This window comes from Columba livia, chromosome 2 (assembly GCF_036013475.1).
Source record: "Columba livia isolate bColLiv1 breed racing homer chromosome 2, bColLiv1.pat.W.v2, whole genome shotgun sequence".
Lineage (NCBI taxonomy): Eukaryota > Metazoa > Chordata > Aves > Columbiformes > Columbidae > Columba > Columba livia.
In genome coordinates, this window is record NC_088603.1 from 21,354,894 (window position 1) to 21,375,083 (window position 20,190).

The window sequence follows — 20,190 nt, forward strand, 5'->3', positions numbered from 1 at the left end:
TACTTTTCCAGTTTTCTTGAAAAGAAATGACCTGTTTCCCCAACGCAAGAAAATACAGGTCTTGGATTTATGCTAGCTCATAAGATGGGTCATTTTCATTTATGTGCCTTTGCTCCATTTACCTATTCAGTATGATGTTTCTCACTGAATGCTGAGAAGTAACCTATTAATTATCCTATTGTTCCGACTATATTTTATTTCTGTGGATAAAGAAACACTTGCTATTTTTGTTTCCTTTCATTTGCAAATCCTAACATAAACTCAATTTCTATAAATCTCTGGTATATCTAAAATCTCAGTTGCTCTCCCAGTGCCCTACAAGCAATTTTCTTGTTGTTCATTTGTTTAATCTACCAACTGTAAACTCCCTGGCTATTCTCAATCCCTTCATTTTCTGGCTATCCATTTCATTTCATCTGCAACCTTCCCCTATGTTTTTAGTTCCTTTCTCTCTTTCTGTGTCACAAGAAGTTTTGAAATAGTCAGCTTAATGAAATTCCAAGCTTCTTGCAGAAACCATTCTCTATTCTACAACAGAGGAGGTTCTTTAGGAAATCTGCAGATAATTAATAGTTTTTTTCTGGGAGCTGAATCAAAGTACTCCATATGGAAGTACCTGTATTTCCTGAGTGTGTTACTTATCACATTTCTTCAACCAGTAACGGGTAAACTTGTCTTGAAAGATACAGATTCTGCAATAACTGAAATTTTGTCAGCAAGCTTATTAAAGTGAGTTTCCTAGAGACTAGGAGGCAAGCCTTAATGTTTGATCTTGACTAAGACAGATATCCTGATAGAACAGTTACTTTTTTCACAATTTGGTAAACTCTTCAGCAAGATCCACTGAAGTACGTGAAGGACAAAAGTATGATAACATGTAACATTGCTTTCTTTTGCACTTTAAAAAGTCTCCTGTAGTTCCCCAGTGGGAAACAGAGTAGTATCTTGTGTAAATGAATCCTGTCAGATATCCTGAGACGCTTTCTAAGGACTCATAGATTCTATATCAGAATTGCATACATTATTTGTATTTGTTTTTCAGCATAAAGAATTTCCAGAAAAATACAGGCATATATTTAACCCCTTTTTCAGTATAAGTGGAAAAACATTACCTCTTTCTCCAAATATATGCAGAAAATAATGTATAACAGAAATACATCACAAGTTCAGGTAAAGATGAGAACACGGCCTGCTCTAAATCTCATCTGAGATACACAACACCTGCTGCATATAAGGCATCATATTTCATAGAAGTGTGTATTATATGTTGATGTGAAACATGACACAGAAAATTTAAGGTGTCAGGTCAAGAGGCTTTCTCACGTAATGGTAGATTAAAGTTACAGAAAAATCTATCTGATAAACAATATTCTTCTCTAAATGTGTTTTACTCAGCAACTGTAAATAAATATAGAGACTTTAAAAAATACACTTCTATTGAACATCATTTCAGTTCCTGGGGAACGGATCAGCTCTTCCAACAGCACCTTTTCCCAGCTTCAGGCACAAATCAATCCCCAATGAAACTTACTGGCATAAGGGAATGTCGTCTTTGATGATGCATTTTCCTCCATTTTTGCAGTATTCTTCAGGACAAACTACAAATATAGGAATTAAAATGATAATTTAAAGTTTCCCCCTTCATTATTGTATGTGTTATTACTGATTTTCAAAATAGCAGAATATTCACACCTGTCATTTTGGGTGCTTAACACTTCCAAAGACTCTCCCTTTAGACCACGGGTGTCAAACTCATTTTTGCTGTATAATAGGACTGTATAAATGTAGGAGTAGTCCTAAAATTACATTCGACCCTTTGAAGACAACCACGAGGCTGATGTGACCCCCAGTAAAAATGAGTTTGACACCCCTGCTTTAGACTTTGACTTGGTGATACAAGTGTCAAGTCATAAATACAATATAGTCAATAAGCTCTGCTTGACCTTATATAAATCCTGGTGCTCCACTTGAACAGGCTTGTAATTTTCTCAAGTCAGAGTTTCATTTGAGTCCAGAAATGGAGATTTTGCCACTTACTAAAATAACTGAACTTATATTTATTTAGTACCTAAGTCTACTTTATTATTAATAGATTTTTAACAGGGGTGATGAACAGACACTCCTGTGTTATCAGCCTTCTTATTAAAGATGTTCAGAATTTTAACACTTAGAATTACACTCTGAAAAGAATTAGAGATATCAGTCTTGAAAAGAGTAAAGCTGTATAAGTAGAGGAGTATGTCAGTGATACACTGTTGTCAACTTTTAACATCCCTTAACATAGATTTTCACATCATCACATCTACTTTTACAGAAGGTTAGTTTCACATCCCTACAGCAAGAAAAACCCCAAATCAAAACCACTATTTGATCTGTGTCATACTTTCATCAGGAAGATTCATGCCTGTTGTAATTGGATTAAGTTTTAGCAGAGGGAAGTCAAGTTTGACGGCTGCCTAAAGATTCAGTAGGAAATGACTATACTTTTTAGTTTCAAATGATATTTTTATGCAAAACTGAGTACCTGAGCAGCTGGACTCATCAATGCTGAAATCAATGCAGTCTGCAATGCCATCACAACGCTGGAAGATTGCTATGCATTGATTAGTTGAGGCACATAACAAAGAACCATTGAAACAATCTTTAATGGCTGAAATGAAAAGTAACATGACAGTTATTATCAGCTATATTTATTTTCCTCACTATTAAAAAACTACCAGAAAATTTGATTCATACTATAGTATATAAACTTGCATCTGTGTGACCTCTACAAGCTTTTCAAAGACATACAACTTTAGTACTGAATAGACAAATAAGTAAAAAACCCAGAGCACAGGTGTTATAGAAGCTGGATTTTCCTGTTAGATTTGTTAAGGGGGATGTTTTCACTTAAAACATTGATAGAGTAAACTGCAAAACCTCAGTGAAAACCCATCAAACAGTCACCTCTCATTCATAACCTAGATTTAATATGATGGAATTAATTTTTAAACATAAATTTTAAAAAGACATTATATACAGAGTGTTTCAAAAAGATGTACCTGATTTCAAAACAGTAGTGAATTCAAATTCGGTCCATCTCTTTAAAACACACTGTATTTTTCTTCTATTACAAGAACCCAAATACTAAAAGATAGTTAACATATAAAAAGTAGAGAAATACTATACTGAAAAATCTAAACTTGCACACCTTTTTTATTCTTGGGCATTTAGTAATATGTTCTATATTTGTCCAGAAGAATTATGAGGGATAAATCTTGCTGGAATAACATAATCCCTCAAGTACTGAATTACTCCTGAATCACTGTTCTACAGGATGTGCCTGATACTCTTGCAAACTCCTGTGGACTGTAATACAATTTTGTCACTTTATCTTGCACAATGTTCTCTTATGCTGCCTTAAACTATTGTTTTTAAGGTCGTTTTTTGTGTAATTTAAGCTGAACTCTGTCACCATGATGCTAATGCAAATCAGAGGGAACTCTTCTGACTCCATCAGTGTTAGATATATTCACATTAGCTTGTGAGTTCAGAGTGAGAGAAAGAATTGAGGAAAATTAAAAATACCCCAATGCAGCATCTAAATTCAATAATATTTCCTGTTCCTGGTCAAGAGCCAATATACACAGTAATAAGCCTCCCAAGCTGGATGGGCAGGCTGCTGGAGGATGCATTTGTTACAGTCTCAGCTATAATTTAAATCACCGGTCTATATAGACTGAAAGAGTGTGCTAAATTTAAAATGCTGCAGTTCAATTTAGACCACAACAATGGAGGCAAATCTTACCAGTTTTGATCTTGCCAGTCAACTCTTGCCAGTTTTGATATTCTTTCAGAAATATGAAATTACTCATGTGAGTAAGGGCTTGTGGGATCAAAACTTTTGATTACATGCACTGACCATTTACTGTAGTCTGCAGAAAAATTTTTAGAAGAATACTAGCTTGCTTTTTTTCCCAATTCCAAATCATGTTTATGAGAACTTTAAAGTTCTGGCTGATTTTAAACCATCACTGTACTGTTCTGCGCATGCATTTAAATCAAAGTCTCTTCAATTGACTGGACAAGTCTTGACAATGGAGAGGGAGTTTGCTGGTAGTGACAGCAGGATAAAAGCAAGACCAAGAAGAATTAAAATTTCCTTTTCTGCTCTCCATTTCCTTGACCATTCAGTTCAGTGGAACAGGTTGTGGCAGATTGAAAAACCACAGCAGACTACAGCATCACTGCACATTCGTAGCATATCCTACCATCTATCTCATGATTGTCAGCTTTCCAGAAAGTAACTGAGAGTCTCATGCCCTCTGCTGCAGTTTCCTAACCAAACAGTAATCTCATACTTATTTTGGTGCAATCAGACCAAATCCTGTACACCCTTTGCAATTGGGGGGATGATGTCCCAATGTTATTTGAACCAGTTTTATAAGTAGTTATTTGCACACAAATACCCAGTCTGTAAACATAATTACATATTCAGACTAGGACTTCAACAGAAGCAAAGTTGGAAATTTGACATAAAACACATTGTTCTTATGTGCTTTAGAACTTTTTTGTCTGCATGTGTATTTTGAGGATGCTGTAAACTATGTGGACGTAGAGTACTGCTTGTAGTTTGCCATATATATGACTGATAAAGAGATTCGGTTCCTGAGCTCTCACTTGCATTGACGGTTGGTGTAAGAACAGAAGGTGTAATATAGCCCTTTATTACTTCCCCTAGTTCTGGACTGGACTGACTGCTGGGTAAAATAGAAGAAAGGCTGATTTGTTTTCTTTCATTTATTTCTATTGACCATCAGGTTGGTTTGACATATATCTTTACCTTGAACAAGCTTATTGCGCTGAGATTTTTATATGATTTACAGAGGGAACAGTCATAGTAATGGATATGACTGCTGAATACTTTGCACAGATCCAGAATTTCAGACAGAAGGGACAATGAACTAAGTTATAGGTGCTGAGGTAAAGAATGTTGAGAACACATTTTAAAAACAATGCTATTCTTTTACTGCACTTAAACTAAAATTGATATTGCTTATTGTTAACAACGTTACAAATAGCTTCAAATTACTCCAGCTAGTTATTTTTTATTTTCATGAGGGGCCTTAAAGTATTTTTGGGATAAAGACATTAAATGGAGGCAAGAACAACAGTGAAGACATGAAAGTGAAAACATCAGCTTTTTGTCTATATTTCAATTTTCAATGTCCAAATTAAATTTGTAGAAAGGATAAAAATATCTCAGCCAATTTGAAAGTATATAATTTTTAATATTTACTAGGTAGCTGAAACTTACAGGACTACAACAGATACATTTTGGTACATTACAAAGAACTGTCAGATGGTGTTGGAGTCTGAGAAAAATTACTATATATACCCCATTGGTGTTAACGTGTTTGTTTTCCACCCCATACTATTTTAATCAGGCAATTAAAAAAATATTAAATAGGTGAGATAAAGTACCCTTCACTAAAACTGACAACAAGAAGGCTGGCCAAGTAGAACATTTAAAACTGGAAAACAGTTCCAAGATTTTATTGTTAAAAGCAGCAAATAATAAAATCCACCACATTAGTAGGTATAAAACAGTATTAATATAATATTGTACAACCTAACTGTTGAGTGAATTCTATGCAAAATTATGTCTGCATAAATCTCTATGTCATGCAGAAAAGCATCTATGTGGTAAAAATGGTGGTTGTAGTAGAGATCTGACTAATGCTTTTTTTTTATTATTATTATTTTTTTCCTTTGCCCTGACCTTCTTTCAGGTTTTATACTTAAACTTTGAAAGACACAAGATGCATTTTGACAACTGGTCTTCATCGCAGAAGACAACGTTCTCTGATGAATCCCTGAATTCAAAAGCCAGAACATTTTTGACCACATATTGACACTTAAATGACTGAAATTGCTAATGAACAGGGCACACACAAAATGGAAGAGGACAGTAATTCCTACACTGAAATTTTCTAAAATCGACAGGAAATTTTACCTGCACCAAGAAAAACAAAATAAAACAAATCAAAACAAAACACATCAAATCAAAACAAAACACAAAACAAAACAAAACAAGACTTTGCTACTTAAAATTTAATCTGTGTTCATAACTGCTTAGATAAAAAAATATTCCATTTCAATTTAAAACCTGAAAAAAAACCTCACTCCTAAGCTGTGCTGTTATTACAGTACATATAAGCTGGAGTTACTAGCACAACAACCAATTTTATAGATTATGCACAAATTTCAATAAAATAAATACAACTTGTGAGATATTTGATTTTTTCTCTCTGACTTTTCTTTGTTGACAAACATACATGGTATTTCACATGTTAAAAGTAGACAGCTAGAGATGAAATGTTGCACTTTCATGGCATATACATTTTGATGGCAGAACCAGCTGGGACAGTAATCACCTTCTCAATTATTCCATTCCAAATCACCACTAACTGCTTTCTTTTTGCTTTACCTGCAACTAGCATCATCTTCAAAGAAGGAATATCAGTTGCTGCTTCTGTATTCCTGTCTTATATTGTCAACACCTACATGTTTGTATAGTCCAAACTGAATTTTGTAGTAACAATGTGATTACAAATTTAGCTAAGTTTTCCCATGGTGTGCAATAACTATGGAGAATTTTTGTTCTTTCAATAGACCATTACTTAGTTTCCCCTCATATCATGAGCATGGCTTAGAAATCAAAAGCAATGAAACAATATCTCCATTGCTTGGGGAATACTGATAACCATGGAAATCTTGTGGTCTTCGGATTTTGGGATTTTAGAACACATTAGCTGCTGTAATGTGGATCTGGGATGTACATGTACTAGCATACAGCAGGGACGTCTCTGATAGAGGAGACATTGAGGAGGAAACAGCGCCAAATGAAGATTAATGAGGTTTATCTGAACTTAGGGACATATAAAATTTCTACATGCCTTCAGGGCATGTAGAATTTAAGATAAAGAGATACCTGCAAAATCAGGCCTTTTACTAACAAAACCACAGAGCCTGCTTCCAAATGAAAGTGCCTAGAAAGACATGTACAGATAGTATACAAAATCCATACTGGTTTTGTAATTTGTTAAAAGAAATGGCACATTCAGTGGCCTGCGTTCAGTAGTTTTGATACAAAATATTAAAGAACTTGAATTTCTAGTTCACTGGAAACTGATACTTAGTAATTGTTTTGGTACTGATAGGATGAAAAGAAAATGTTAAAAAAAAAATTCTTCAGAATGAGAAGTTTAGGAAGAAATATTTTTATATTTTTTTTTTTTCTTTCTTTCTTTCGTCCTGTGTAGCTAATTAGTTTGACCTTCTTGGAATGAAACATTTTGCCTCAGTTCATCTGCCAATAACAAAATACTTTGAAATGGACAGACACTTTTGTGTCTATCTGAAGCTTTATGGTGTCTCATTACAATTACAGTTCAAAGCCTGTTTTCCTTGTGTTTTGCTTGTGAACCCTTTTCCTTGGTCAGAGTAGAGATTGCTGCTACTGCATGAACAGACTTGATTTCAAAATCCTTGAAAGGTCAGTACTGCTTTGAGTGTTACTGAAGTACAGAACTGCAAAAGTCTATCTATCTGTCATGTTGTAGTCAGAGATGAGGCAATGCAAATGCAGCTGATCGTTCTATGGAAAAAAAGTGGAAGTGCTTCCAATAATTAACAGAAATACAATGCAAATGATTTGAAACATTTTTTGAAATTGATAGCCAGGGAGTAAGAATGCATAAGTTAAATTATTTGCAAACGTAGAGTGTCTTTCCAGGTAACACATTATACGTGATACAATTAATGTTTTTCTTGATGAGAGGATAGTGAATTTACACTGTACTTCATAATGTTGCTCTGTTTCACATCACTGTTTTAGGAAAGTGAGTTAGCATCACCTTAACTGTAGCAATGAAAGTAACTTACGGCAGCCAACTTCATCTTCATTAAGGTGGCAGTCAGGCACACCATCACATCTCAGGAGGGATGGGATACACCCTTCGGAATGACACAGGAACTCTGTTTGCTTGCAGGAACCCGGAGAAGTGGCAGTAGGTGTCTCCATGGGACAGTTAATTTCATCACTTCCATCCATGCAATCTTCAGCCCCATTGCATTTTGCAGCAAGGGGCAAACACTGCTGCACATATGCACATGTAAACTGGTCACTGCTACAAGTTGGAGGGTGTGGATCAGCAGGTCCTACAAGAAAAAAGGGATATTTATTGATTCTGTTCTTTCAGTAGTTATCTATACTGCCTTTGAGGTGAACATAGGGACTGCTAGGAATGCAGCTGATCCTGACTACTAAAATTATTAAAAAACCCATAACAACTTGTATAAAAACACAGCTCCTAAGTACAGAACACGCTACTGAAAACATCATACTAACTCCATAGTTGTTTTTGTTGCAAGATTTCCTTCTAAAGTTCAAATTCAGCACTTGTTTTGATCCTGTTGCTGCTTGTGCCATGTATGTATAGAAGTGTCAATATCAAAGTATTAAAAAAACTTATCTTTCACTGTGTAACAGGAAAGGGTTAAAATAGCCCTCAAACTACAATCTTCATCTATTTGTATAATGAATTGGTGAACAAAAATCTGGATCAACATGGAACTCATTTAACGGAAAGGTATTATAAATTATAAGGGCTCAGCCCTCAACAGAGTGAGAAAAATATTTTCATAAAGTAACTAGAAAGATTTTTATATCAGAGTGATATAGTTTATTATCACTCTGATTCTGTATCTTAGCTTGATGTGATAGAGAATTAAATCAAAGAAAATAATGCATAAAAGTTTCCAGGGTACAAATGAATAAAAAAAGGAAGTATTTTTAAATTTCAGACTTTAATTCAGACAGCTGACAACAGAAGAAGAAATATCCCATGCTTACCTGCATTGCTGGAAAAAGTAGTGGAAAAAAGTTTCTGTGATACCTTATACAAGTGAATTTTTCTCATGCACTTAAGTCTTTCTTCCAATGATAATAATTGCAACAGGTTTTTACCAGCAGAAGCAACAGAACTGTTTATGGAAACTGATTTATAAGAAGCTGGCTATGCCAATGCTGTGTTCTTTACACCCATGGTGTCTCCCATAAAAGCAATGTGATGATTCCTGTAATTTTTGTCTTATGTACTGGGGAAAAACCAAAATGAAACAAAACAAAACAAAACAAAAAACTCCAAACCAAAACAAAACCAAAACCACCTCTAGAATTTAACTCTATGTATTTAATCTTTTCTAGGTCAATTTGCCACAGGTGAGTATAGAAAATATTATGCTTGTTAGAGACAAGGAAAAACAAATTAATTTCACCACCTCTGTAAAGAACAGGAGTTTTGCTGTTGACTTGCACTGAAGCAGAGCAGATCAAGTGCAAAAGTTCATGGGTGGGTTTTAGTTTGCCCTTTAAAACAGTGCAAGAATTGCTCTCTAACCTCAGAAGTCAAAAGGTACTGCTGCATTAGGACTGTAAAACAATATGTGGATTTTGGCATTATTTTACTACTTCTAGTCCACTGAGCATAGGAGTATGTTTTTATGTTTTGTGATACCAGGATGGGGTTTTATAGCAGGAGAACTTTGCTGGAATATGCTCAGTCTCTAAAATACCTGCATCATGAACAACAATAGCATTTTGTACAAAAAAAAATGAACTGCTAATGCATTCAGATAAACAGAATAGTAGTATTTTACCATCTCGTTGCTTGTGGAACAGTTTCAAGGAAAAAGACTTCAAATTGCTGTCTGACTTTGAATTTGCTAACTTTTGATGTTCATGTTGACTTCAAGTCAGAAAATCAGCACTGGAAAGTTTCATACAATAGAATATTCTTGACATAATTTCATACCACTAGTGTTGTTAAATTCTATCATGCAACTAGAAAAATAGCCCATCATACACTGGATATATTCTAAACATGAAAAAACAATAATGGATTTTTCTACAGTGAAAATAATAACCTACTGATCTTTTGGCTTGTTTGTACTCAGGATTACATCATAAATCCCTTGAAGACATGTACTTTTAAATGGGACTGAAAATATAGAATTTTCGTTATATGTTTTATAAACATATTAATACAAAAAAACCCAATAATGATACTTCAAAAGTCTTATGAAAGTGGTCTTTAGATAGATGATTATAGATCACATAGTGAATTTATTTTTGAATAAATGAAAATAAATTTGGATTTTGCTTTTTTTTTCTTCTTTGTTCCCACATTTTAGTAGATAATAATAGTAGCAGATAAAGTTGTTAGAACTGGGTTCATCATGAAGAATTTGCATATAAGACCATGATTCTGTCAAGGTAACAAGGAAATGGATTGAAAGTCATTGGGAATATATATATTTCTATCTTTGTTGGTATAAAACTGGTACTGCTAAAAATAGAGCAGATCTTACAAAATGGATTTTTTTAATGAATTATTTTATATTTTTAGTTTGCACTTGCTCTGGAGAGGAAAAAAAAAAGTTTTAAAAAAAGTACATTTATATTAGATAGTATTTTTTTTCCTTCTGTTCTTCTTAGGTGGCATTTAGGCAGCAAATATGACTTTAGTTGGAGTCAGTTCCACTCAGGCATGCACTTTTCTAATTGAGTAGTCCAGTTTTAGGTTTTTTTTGTGTTTGTTCTGATGCAGTGGAAATGAACCCCACGCAGCACCAATACAGTTTACTATCCTATGTTTACTTGTTTATGTTGCAGAAAAGATTGCTTTTACAGTACATTTGTGAGCATTTTTGACCCAGTTTGATTCTCTATACCTGTCCTGTTCGTCATAGTTTGCTAACAGGTTTCTACCAAGCTTTGTTCTGAAAATTAAAATCCCCTCTCAAACTCAATAATGCTTGAATGTATTGCTTGTTGTGAATCTGTTCTTGAGTGTTAAAATATCTTCAGGCTTTGGTAGCTCTGATCAGCTCAACCTTGTGTCTGTGCTTGTGTCTGGAAACAATTTCATACTAAATTCAGCAGTTAGGCAAATGGTTGAATGCTTTACTAAAAGGAGCATTTTTTAATTATTATAATTTTCTATCATGATTCCCTACCATTGTTAGAAAATAATGCCTAGAAAGAAGCCTTTCCTGACTTGCATACCAATTATTTTAGAGTGTGCAATACTCACTGAGAGCAGTGAAGATGTCTCCAATCTATTTTGGAGGTTAAATTAGGGGTAAGGTTAACTAAGGGTGTTGTTGATGTTCATTTTATGCTTTGAGAACATCAATAAAAATCCAAAGTGATACGCTGAAATAAGCAAAATAATTTTAGATCTGAACGATAAATAAAATGAGAATATACCTCAAAAACCATAAGGATACCACCTTGCTTATTAACTCACATTATTTATTAATTAGTTCACAACTTCTTTCTTTCAGAAGCAATAGGAAAATTGTGCTCTGGATGACATTTTATAATACATTATGATTGCTGTGATTCACTAAAAGTGTACAATAAATACTTCAATTTATTTTCTTTACATAAAATAGTTTTCTTAATTATAAATTAAATGTCCATGGTAAAAGTTTTTGAAAATTTATAAAACATTAATTTGTATATAGCTAGCATTTAAAACTGACTAATTAGGAATATGTACATTTAGAAAATCATTAGCTTATTCCAACCGAAAAGAAATCTCAAGCAACACATTAATGTAAAACTACATGCATTCAAAGCTGCTGTCTATGTAATTATATATATTAAGCTCATCATTGCAGTATTTGCTACTGATATGTTTTATTCTAAAGAGTGGCAACATTAATTCTGCTTTCTGGGAAAGAGTTGAACTAAAATGTTAACACTGCAATGTAGTTTGCAGTGAAAAATGAGCAGGCACTAATGGGAGACTCATAAATACTCTCCATTGTGCTGAGTTACACAGTGGTATTCTCACCTGACTCAGCTGTAGAAACTAACTTTAAACTTATGCATATAAATGAATACTTCATCCACTCTTGTAGATATATATGAAGGTTATGTAAATAGCAGCAGCTGAAGTGTGTTTTTTCGATGCAAATTGAACTCTCCTTTTGTGGCCCACAGGCCATTTCTGTCACTTAAGATCATTAAATTCAACAGTCACCTAATACTAGCATGCCAAAAAATGTTTCCCTCACCTTTTGCCAAATGCAGAAAAGATGTTCCCAACCCAGCACTCACCTGAGTACTGTGTGGCTCTCATTTTCAGACCACATTCAGGAGTGGAGGAGATATTGTACAGGTTACTTTTGTAAAAAGCAGTATCTATTTGAAGCTGTTTAAGGATTTGGAGATAAATCTACTGAAAATGATGTGTTCTAAGGAACACAGGATAAAAGCTTAGCTTTCTGTATCCAGGCTGCATGATCATTGAAAAGCAGGAATGGAGATCCTCAGGAATACATTCAGAATTTTCACACAGATGAAAAGAAAACTAATCAAAAACAATTTCAGAGAAAATAACCTTTACTCTGCAGAGAGCTTAGTCTCCATTTAGATCTGCATGAAAAACAGCAGCAAATTGTTGATGTTCCATTATAGCTAAAGGAGTCATGAGCACATGTCCTATTTTATTTTACTTTGCACTCAGTGTTTTATTTTACACTTATTTTTACCTTGCATATGGCAAATACCCAAAATTAAAGAAAGGGTTTAAAATGTGTGTGTAAGATCTATGTGTACATCATAAAAAAGAAGTTTTAATTAGATTCTAAAAAATGGTATTTTAATTCAGTCCTAAATCTTTATGAAACCTAGTCATGCAGCTGTGCTGGGTGAGGTATAACCTAAGGACCAAGAAGTGCTAACCTATAAGCATCCTCACACTTTGAAAAGAAATTAGGGAGTTGAGGTAGATACAAAAAAAGCAAAAATTAAACCAGTGTATAAACTAAACCAAATTTGGTCTGTAATGCTTAATGAATTGCAATAACCACAGGTCATATACCTGTGTTTCATTGTTGTCAGATAAAATGTGTGCTTTTAGATTAATTTTTTTCAACATGTTAACCATCAAAACATAAGTTACACTAAATAGAGCTCCTGAGCTGATGACTTACATTGTGAAAAGTGTTAAGTCAATAAGTGCTCATCGTCAAGGACATAATTACATATTTGCAGGATAGGGATTTATTAAATGCTTACTGTTGTCTGATGAACACTTCCTGTACACATATGCTTTGTTGTACTACTGTCTTTGTCATCCACAGAGTGTACTGGTCCTATATCCTGACTGTATGCCAGACTCCACGGGTTGGCACTGTACACATTTTGCCCATGAATCACAGGAATTCAGTCACCAGAAACCACAGAATTGCTATTACCTGAATGCTAATCTAAAATAAATGTTTGTATTACACAACCATTTACACTGCCAGAAAGAGACAAACACGCTTAATTTGAATGAAACAACACCTCCATGCTATCCACGTATTTTATACCTTTCTTGTTCAGACACCAAGATCTCTGGCACAGAGAATATCTCCATTTATATTTATATATCACCTGTAACAGTGAATTCTAATTAAGAATAGTAGACACTGGCATTAAAGTCGACACCAGGAAGCATGAAATAAAGTTTACACATGCTATTATGCAGCATTAACTCAGTTGTATTGGAGTTTGCTCTGAAGTCCATTTAGGTAAATGGAATAACTCATACTGATTTTAATGAGCCTTGCATCAGATCCTTGAAAACTAACCTGTCTGATATATTTGAATAAGTATTTTGCTTACTAAACCAAATAAAAACAGTGAGCTTATTAACTGTAGTTAAAAGAGGCCAAAAATAACGCCCTCCAACAGTTTTCATTAGACAAGAGTATAAATTAATTGGAGGCCCAACCCAATGCATTAATTAAGTTGAAATAAGTGGCAGTCCTCTCACTTCAGTAGACATTGGATCAGGGCATAAAATTAGCCCATTCAAGGTGGCTGCCAGAAAATAACCACGTTAAAAAAAAAATTACCACACTAAAGGTGTTCCAATACTTTAACAATCTGTCTGTGAGTGTTTATCAGTGTTATTTTCTTCTATAAAATAAAATGTTAATTTCAAAGCTTATAAAAAGACAAAAAAAACATAAGGAGAAGTTGAGTCTGGCCAATGGAATCTTTAAATCTCTTTCTTTTGTGAGAGCATAGAAGTATGGGGTAGGGTGCTGAAAAGGATCCCAGAGACCCTGTTACAAAAACAGAATTAACAAAAACAGGACTGGGCTTAATGTTTTCAGAGTTGTATATGTCTGTGAAGTATTTATTTTAAATGATCACAGTTTTCTCACAAGCAAACATAATGAAAAACAGACAGGTTTACTGCCAGTAAAATCAAGGTATGATTTATAGTTTCCACTCAGAGAACTACCACTTCTGGCTGGAATACACTAACTACCTGTGACAGAAATATGACAATATTTCCCATATTTCTGCTAAGAACAGTCCAGAAATTGCTGGCTATGTTCACTATTGTGATAGATTTATTTCTTCGCTTATTTATTAGGAGCAATGAAGAAAACTACGGTAAACTCTATAATTTCTGAGATAAATCTGAGCTTGTGATTTACTCTTATTTAGGAGAGAGGTAAGTTTTACATAACAAAGAATTTGAGAATTTTCTTCTCTCCAAGACAGAATAATAAATCTTATTAAATCTAAAAACTATTTATTTCTATCCCTCCAAGGAAATATGTTGATTTTTGTGAGCAAACTTAGCAAGGCAAAATATCATCTCTGTGATTTGAGTTTTGCTTGGGGTTTTTTGGTGTAAACAGATGGGTTTTGGAAGTTCAATATTTATGAAATTATTGTCATCCACTATTAATAAATCCAAAGATTTTTAATTTCCCAAAAGACATCCAGCTTGAATCAGAAGATTTTAGTATTCTGTACAGGTATAAGAAGACAGAGAGAAACTGAAAGATGTGGACCAAGGTATTATAGTTACTTAAACATACGTTATATAATTGCATTCAGGACTTGTCATTAATTGTGCTAGTTTATTTAGTGTAACTATCTTATCCTAAATTTATTCCCAATTTCCCTTCCTGTGAAATCCATGTAAAATTGTGGCTTCACCACCAGCTAGTTCTGTGCACTGGAGGATGCTGAAATAGGCTGGAAAATCTAAGGTACTTTGCCCTGGATCATAATTTTTACCCTTTCAAAACACAGAAATGCCCTATGTCTGCCAAGCAATGAGAATCTAAAGCATATTCTGATGAGTTTCTAGGAGAAACTAATTAACTAGAGAAACTATTCACAAATATCCCCAATATACTCAGTTGTCTATCACTACTAACCTCGCTTTCCTCTTCCCCTCCTTTGTTTCCAGAGTCAGTCTCCCCCAGCAACTCCCCCTGAATCTTCTCTTGCCCTTGAGAATAGAAATTCTCTGAGCTCTCAACCTGCGAGAGATTTCTGCTTCACTGCAAGCATGAGCAGACAAGCTAACAGTGATTCCCATGGCTCTGCAAGTTAAAAAATCAGAAGTCTCCGCTACAGAGTTTTTCCCAGTGATCTAACACTGCAGTATCAGCAGCTCCAGGAGTTAACCCTTTCAGTATCTCCTGCATTCCGGCTGTGGGTGTTTCAGAGATGGATCATTGACTTAATCTCAGCCTCTGTTAGATGAGTTTTGTTCTGCTGCCGAGTTTTCTCCCTGTTGCTTAACATGCACATGTGCACACACTGATGCACACCCTTCAGCAAGACTTTCTCTGCACCACTGGGCTATTTTTTTTTTCACAAACAACACATGCAAAAAAACTCTACACTTTTTGAGTTTTTGTCTCTTAATTAGGTACAGGTGTCAGCTATGCTTTTCTTATAAGATCAAGTGAAATAAGATCTACCAAAAGTACCAGAGAGCATATAACATTATCTGGATGGTTTCTAGACTGCTTGGTTATTTGGCTAGTTTGCCCGTAATGCTTTTGCTGGCCTGCCTGTTTAGGGGCTATGCAAGAGAAACATTTTGGCCATTTTATATTTTGCTTTTTGTTTCAGTTCAGAATTCTTTCTTTTTATGACTTGGAAAACAAAACCATTTTGGACATTTCCAATCTGATAGCCAAAATTGTAGAGGTTACTTTCTTTCATTCTCTTTTTAGTTGGCAGGTAGATAGCATTATGTAATAAGAAGTAATTATGGAGGTAGGTATCAAATATTTTTGAAATAATCACGCACTCTAGCTGTATGCTTTATAGAAAACTGCTTCATAAAGATAAATAATTCTATGTTTGGAGGGCTATCTGGATAATGTGTATGGAGAAAACAAAATATTAAACTATCTCTCACCAGGGATTTCTCTGTATTGGAGAAAAGTACTCTGAATAAAATAGTATTCAATAATATGGTTAAAGATTATGTCATTGGATATAAACACACAGATCATGTTGTGAAGCAAATGGAAGTCTGTGACAAGAAGAGCAGGAAAGGTTTATAGACAATCAGTGTTCAAAGAGTGTGTTCCATGAAGCAGAGATAAAATAGGGAGAACAAGTTTTCAATATGTGACAAACAAATAAATAATTACTAGCCAAGATTTTATGAAATTAGTATTTCCAAGCATCAGTACCTTTGCTCTGTGATTTATAATCTGAAATCACAATGGGCTTTATTTCTGAAGAATGGCTACTTAATGTTTTCTAGAAATTAAATACCATATAGCACCTAAAATTATAATAGCACAGACTAGTGGTTGATTTTTAAACAGTGACCATTAGCTCATTATCCACATGGATTTTTTTTTTACTCTTTCTTTATGCTATCTATGCTATATGGAAATAGAATTCTTTTACTGTGTTACTTCAATGAAAAAGTATTAGCAACAATCTTCACTCTGCTACATTTTAATAATGAACACTCAACTGAGACAGTTTATATTAGATGTCAGTGATAAAGTCCATTTCCCTCTACCTTGAAGAAGGAGAATGGTCTGTAGTTTTGGTCCATGTGACATTCTCCTCAGCTTGGTGCCTGAACCTGCACGTTTCATACATTTTTGGTATGACATTGCATATGGATATTAGACAAGGCCTAATTCTGCTGTTTTTGGAAGTCAATGGAAATTGGTTTGCTCTGAAGGAACTTAAGTATTGGGTCTGTCAGGCAAATGTCTGTTATGAGATCTGAAGCTGCAACATGGAGAAGTTTTGAAGAAATCCTACCCACCAGACAGAAGAGTGAATCACCAAGATTTAAATAACATTTTTATACATTTCAGAACCTAAATGAGAAAGCACTGAACAGCTATTCTGTTCATGATGATAAGCCTAGATTCATACAAGCATCAGCATATAACTTAATTCCTAAATACTAAAAATTTCCCTGGTGTTAAAAGGGCAACCGACAGGTTCAAGTTAAAAAAAAAACCAAACAACCAGTAGATCACTATTCTGAAACAACATACAGCTCATGAAAGCTCTGAATTCCAAATGGCAGGCAATGGGGAATGTATCGGGGGAAAACAACATGTGTAGTTCCCCTTTTCTTATACTCTTTCACAGGCATCCATAACTGTTGGACCTCTTCCTTGTTTACTATGTCTGACCTGAAGTTCTGAGTTTATCTATCCTAAATTTTGTGATTGAAATATAATTTCCTTTGTCCAAGCATATCTTTGCAATAACAACTCTTCTAGAAAGTTAGGGAAAATTACCTATAGGAATGGATCTAGCTGCCTTTCATGACTGCCTTATGGTGGCTCAAAGAAACTAAAGACTCAGTTTCTGGAGGATGTTAGGTTTTAGGATGTAATGTGAAGCCTTTGTGTGCATTTTTTAAAAAACCTTTAAAGTACAAGGCAGCTTGGGCTTGAATGTAGAGCCAAATCCAGTCCTGTAATTCACAGAATCTGATTTGCTGCTTCTATTTGTTTCTTCAAGATAAATGGAAGCTCCTTCAATGTAAGGATTATTTAAAGCCTTTACAACAGGTCTAGTTTGTGTTTTGCTATGGAGCAATGGGAAGACTTGGATGAGTTATGGCATGCCAAAGCAAACTTTTCACCTAAGTGAAAGCTGTCAGCAACCACAGAAAATTTTACTGTCACTTCAGTACATAAATGGCAAATCTGACCCTTTTGTTGGTAGCCTGTATGACAAAGTCAAGAACTGTGACAACATTAGGAAAAAGCCAACACACAGCAGTCTGGGAAATAGCATTGCTTTTTGAGCAATTTCACCATGCTTAGATTAAATAGAGTTAGAGAAAAATATGTCCTGTCTGTGCTGAGTGTTTTGCATTATTTCAGTTACCCTTTAATCTCCAATGTATCCTTATATAATGTTATTTTCTGCTGCAGGCAAATCTTTCAGGTGAAAGTTAAGCTGCAGTAGGTTGCAAAGCAAAATCTATAACACTGACAGTCCTTTCTCATGTATTAATCTGGTAGGCTAAAAAGACTTTTAAAAAAGAAAATATTTTGTAAAGACAAGAGAAAAGAACAGACGAAAAAGAGAAGCACAGAAGTAGAAAAGGCTTTAAAAGAAAAAGTGACAAATAGTAGTTCACAGAACAGAAGAAAAGTATTTCAGATAGTACTGAGTAGCTGCAGTGAGTAAAATGTGAAAACAGACAGAATTAAAAAAAAAAGAATTAAAAACTACAGTATGATAAGGAAAGGAGTAGTAGAAGACACAGAAACACCTTTGGATTTATTTTCTTCAAATTTTTAATTATTTCACTAGGCAATGTTAATACAGAACTGGTGATAAATACTGGAAACATGACTGGTTTCTCAGACTCTTCAGAGCTTAGGGCACTGCATGATGTTTGTACTCTTCTTTATACCCAAAATGCAGCCCAAATATTAATCTTAAAGCATCAACACTATTCTTTTTTAATAAGCCAAAACATAAAGCAATTACTTAAAGCAGTAGTATTTAGAAGTATAAGTTCACAAAGAGCTGTTGCTAAGGCAGGGATAGCAGGTAACCTCACCACATGAAAGGGCTGAAGCAGTAGTCAGCTTTGATTTTGTGCTGAGATTTACCTTCCTCCAGCAGAAGACCTCAAGCACAAATGTTTTGCTTGGATGATCTCTGAAGGAGGTCACAAAATATATTTACTATTTATTTGTTTTCTGAGAATAGTCTCCTAATACTTAAAAACACTATGTAACTAATACCTCACTATTTCAATTCCACAGACTTTGTTCATCTAGTTTATTTCTCCAGTAAGGAGTGACAAAACACAGCATTCTGATTTATATGAGCAGAATAAAGTTCGGGTGTTAGGCATCTTTGGGCTAATGCTGTGATTTAAATTAAGTACAAGCAAAAATTTTAAGAATTTATGTGATGTCTCCTATTTCAGCTGAACTAGAAAATACTTTGAGACAGATATTAGTGAATACAAAATCTAATTAAATACTTTGATATTCTCAGTCCATTTGAAACTGGAAATGGAAAGGGTTTATTTCACTTGTTTGTTTTTCAAGATATTAAATAAAAATAGAGCCATTTTAAAAGAAATCAAGGTATTTCATAAAAGTTTAAAGAAGATGGTTAGAACTGAGCAACAACTAAATTATTTGGTCCTGAAGAGGCACTAATTCCTGTAATATAAGGTCTTCACACGTCTTTATCAGCAGAAAATAAAGGACTTCGAAAAGTGGTAAGAGTGCATCTCATTTAGCAGTTGATTCTGAACTAAGCAGATCCTGTGCCACTGATAGCTGGCACTGCAGTTCTCTCCATGCATGGGCATCAGCTAGAAGTTACTTCCGCAGTAGGACAGGGAGTAGCTTGACCACAATTTGTTTAAATGCTAGGAAATATTCTTGGATCTGTAGAAACTCTCATAACAAATGAGGGCTGACTACTTAAAACTAATAAAAACAGCTGCTGAATTGGAGCTGCTGGTAATGCTTTATTGCTTAGAGCTCCCAAACAGCTAAATTGTGATTGCTTCTGTTTAGAACATGTTGCCTCAGGAAACCCAAAGTAATTAAAGACAAGCTGAAAGATAATAATTCAGACAGAGGAAAAAGATCTGCAGTAGCAAAGCTATCTTCCGAAAGGGAGAACATAAAGCCTGTAGTGCAGGTAATATACTTTCTTTGAGATAGGTCTTTGAATAAACATGATGAGCAAAAATCAAAACAGGACTGACAGTCAAGGCGGTAAACCTTCCCACCCATTTCTGTTTAAGGAAAATTCTTGCTGAGATATCTACAGGGCACTAATTTTATACTATC

At 34.5% G+C, this 20,190-nt stretch overlaps 1 protein-coding gene across 1 annotated transcript in view; it reads right to left on the bottom strand.

The window, feature by feature from the left end:
- Nucleotides 1–20,190, bottom strand: part of MALRD1 (MAM and LDL receptor class A domain containing 1) — a 255,324-nt gene that overhangs the window by 44,759 nt on the left and 190,375 nt on the right. The window contains exons 34-36 of the mRNA XM_013370091.3: nucleotides 7,927–8,202; nucleotides 2,525–2,650; nucleotides 1,532–1,598 (exon numbers count right to left, since the gene is read on the bottom strand). Coding sequence (XP_013225545.2) covers nucleotides 1,532–1,598; nucleotides 2,525–2,650; nucleotides 7,927–8,202 — 469 coding nt within the window. The remainder of the gene's footprint in view (nucleotides 1–1,531; nucleotides 1,599–2,524; nucleotides 2,651–7,926; nucleotides 8,203–20,190) is intronic.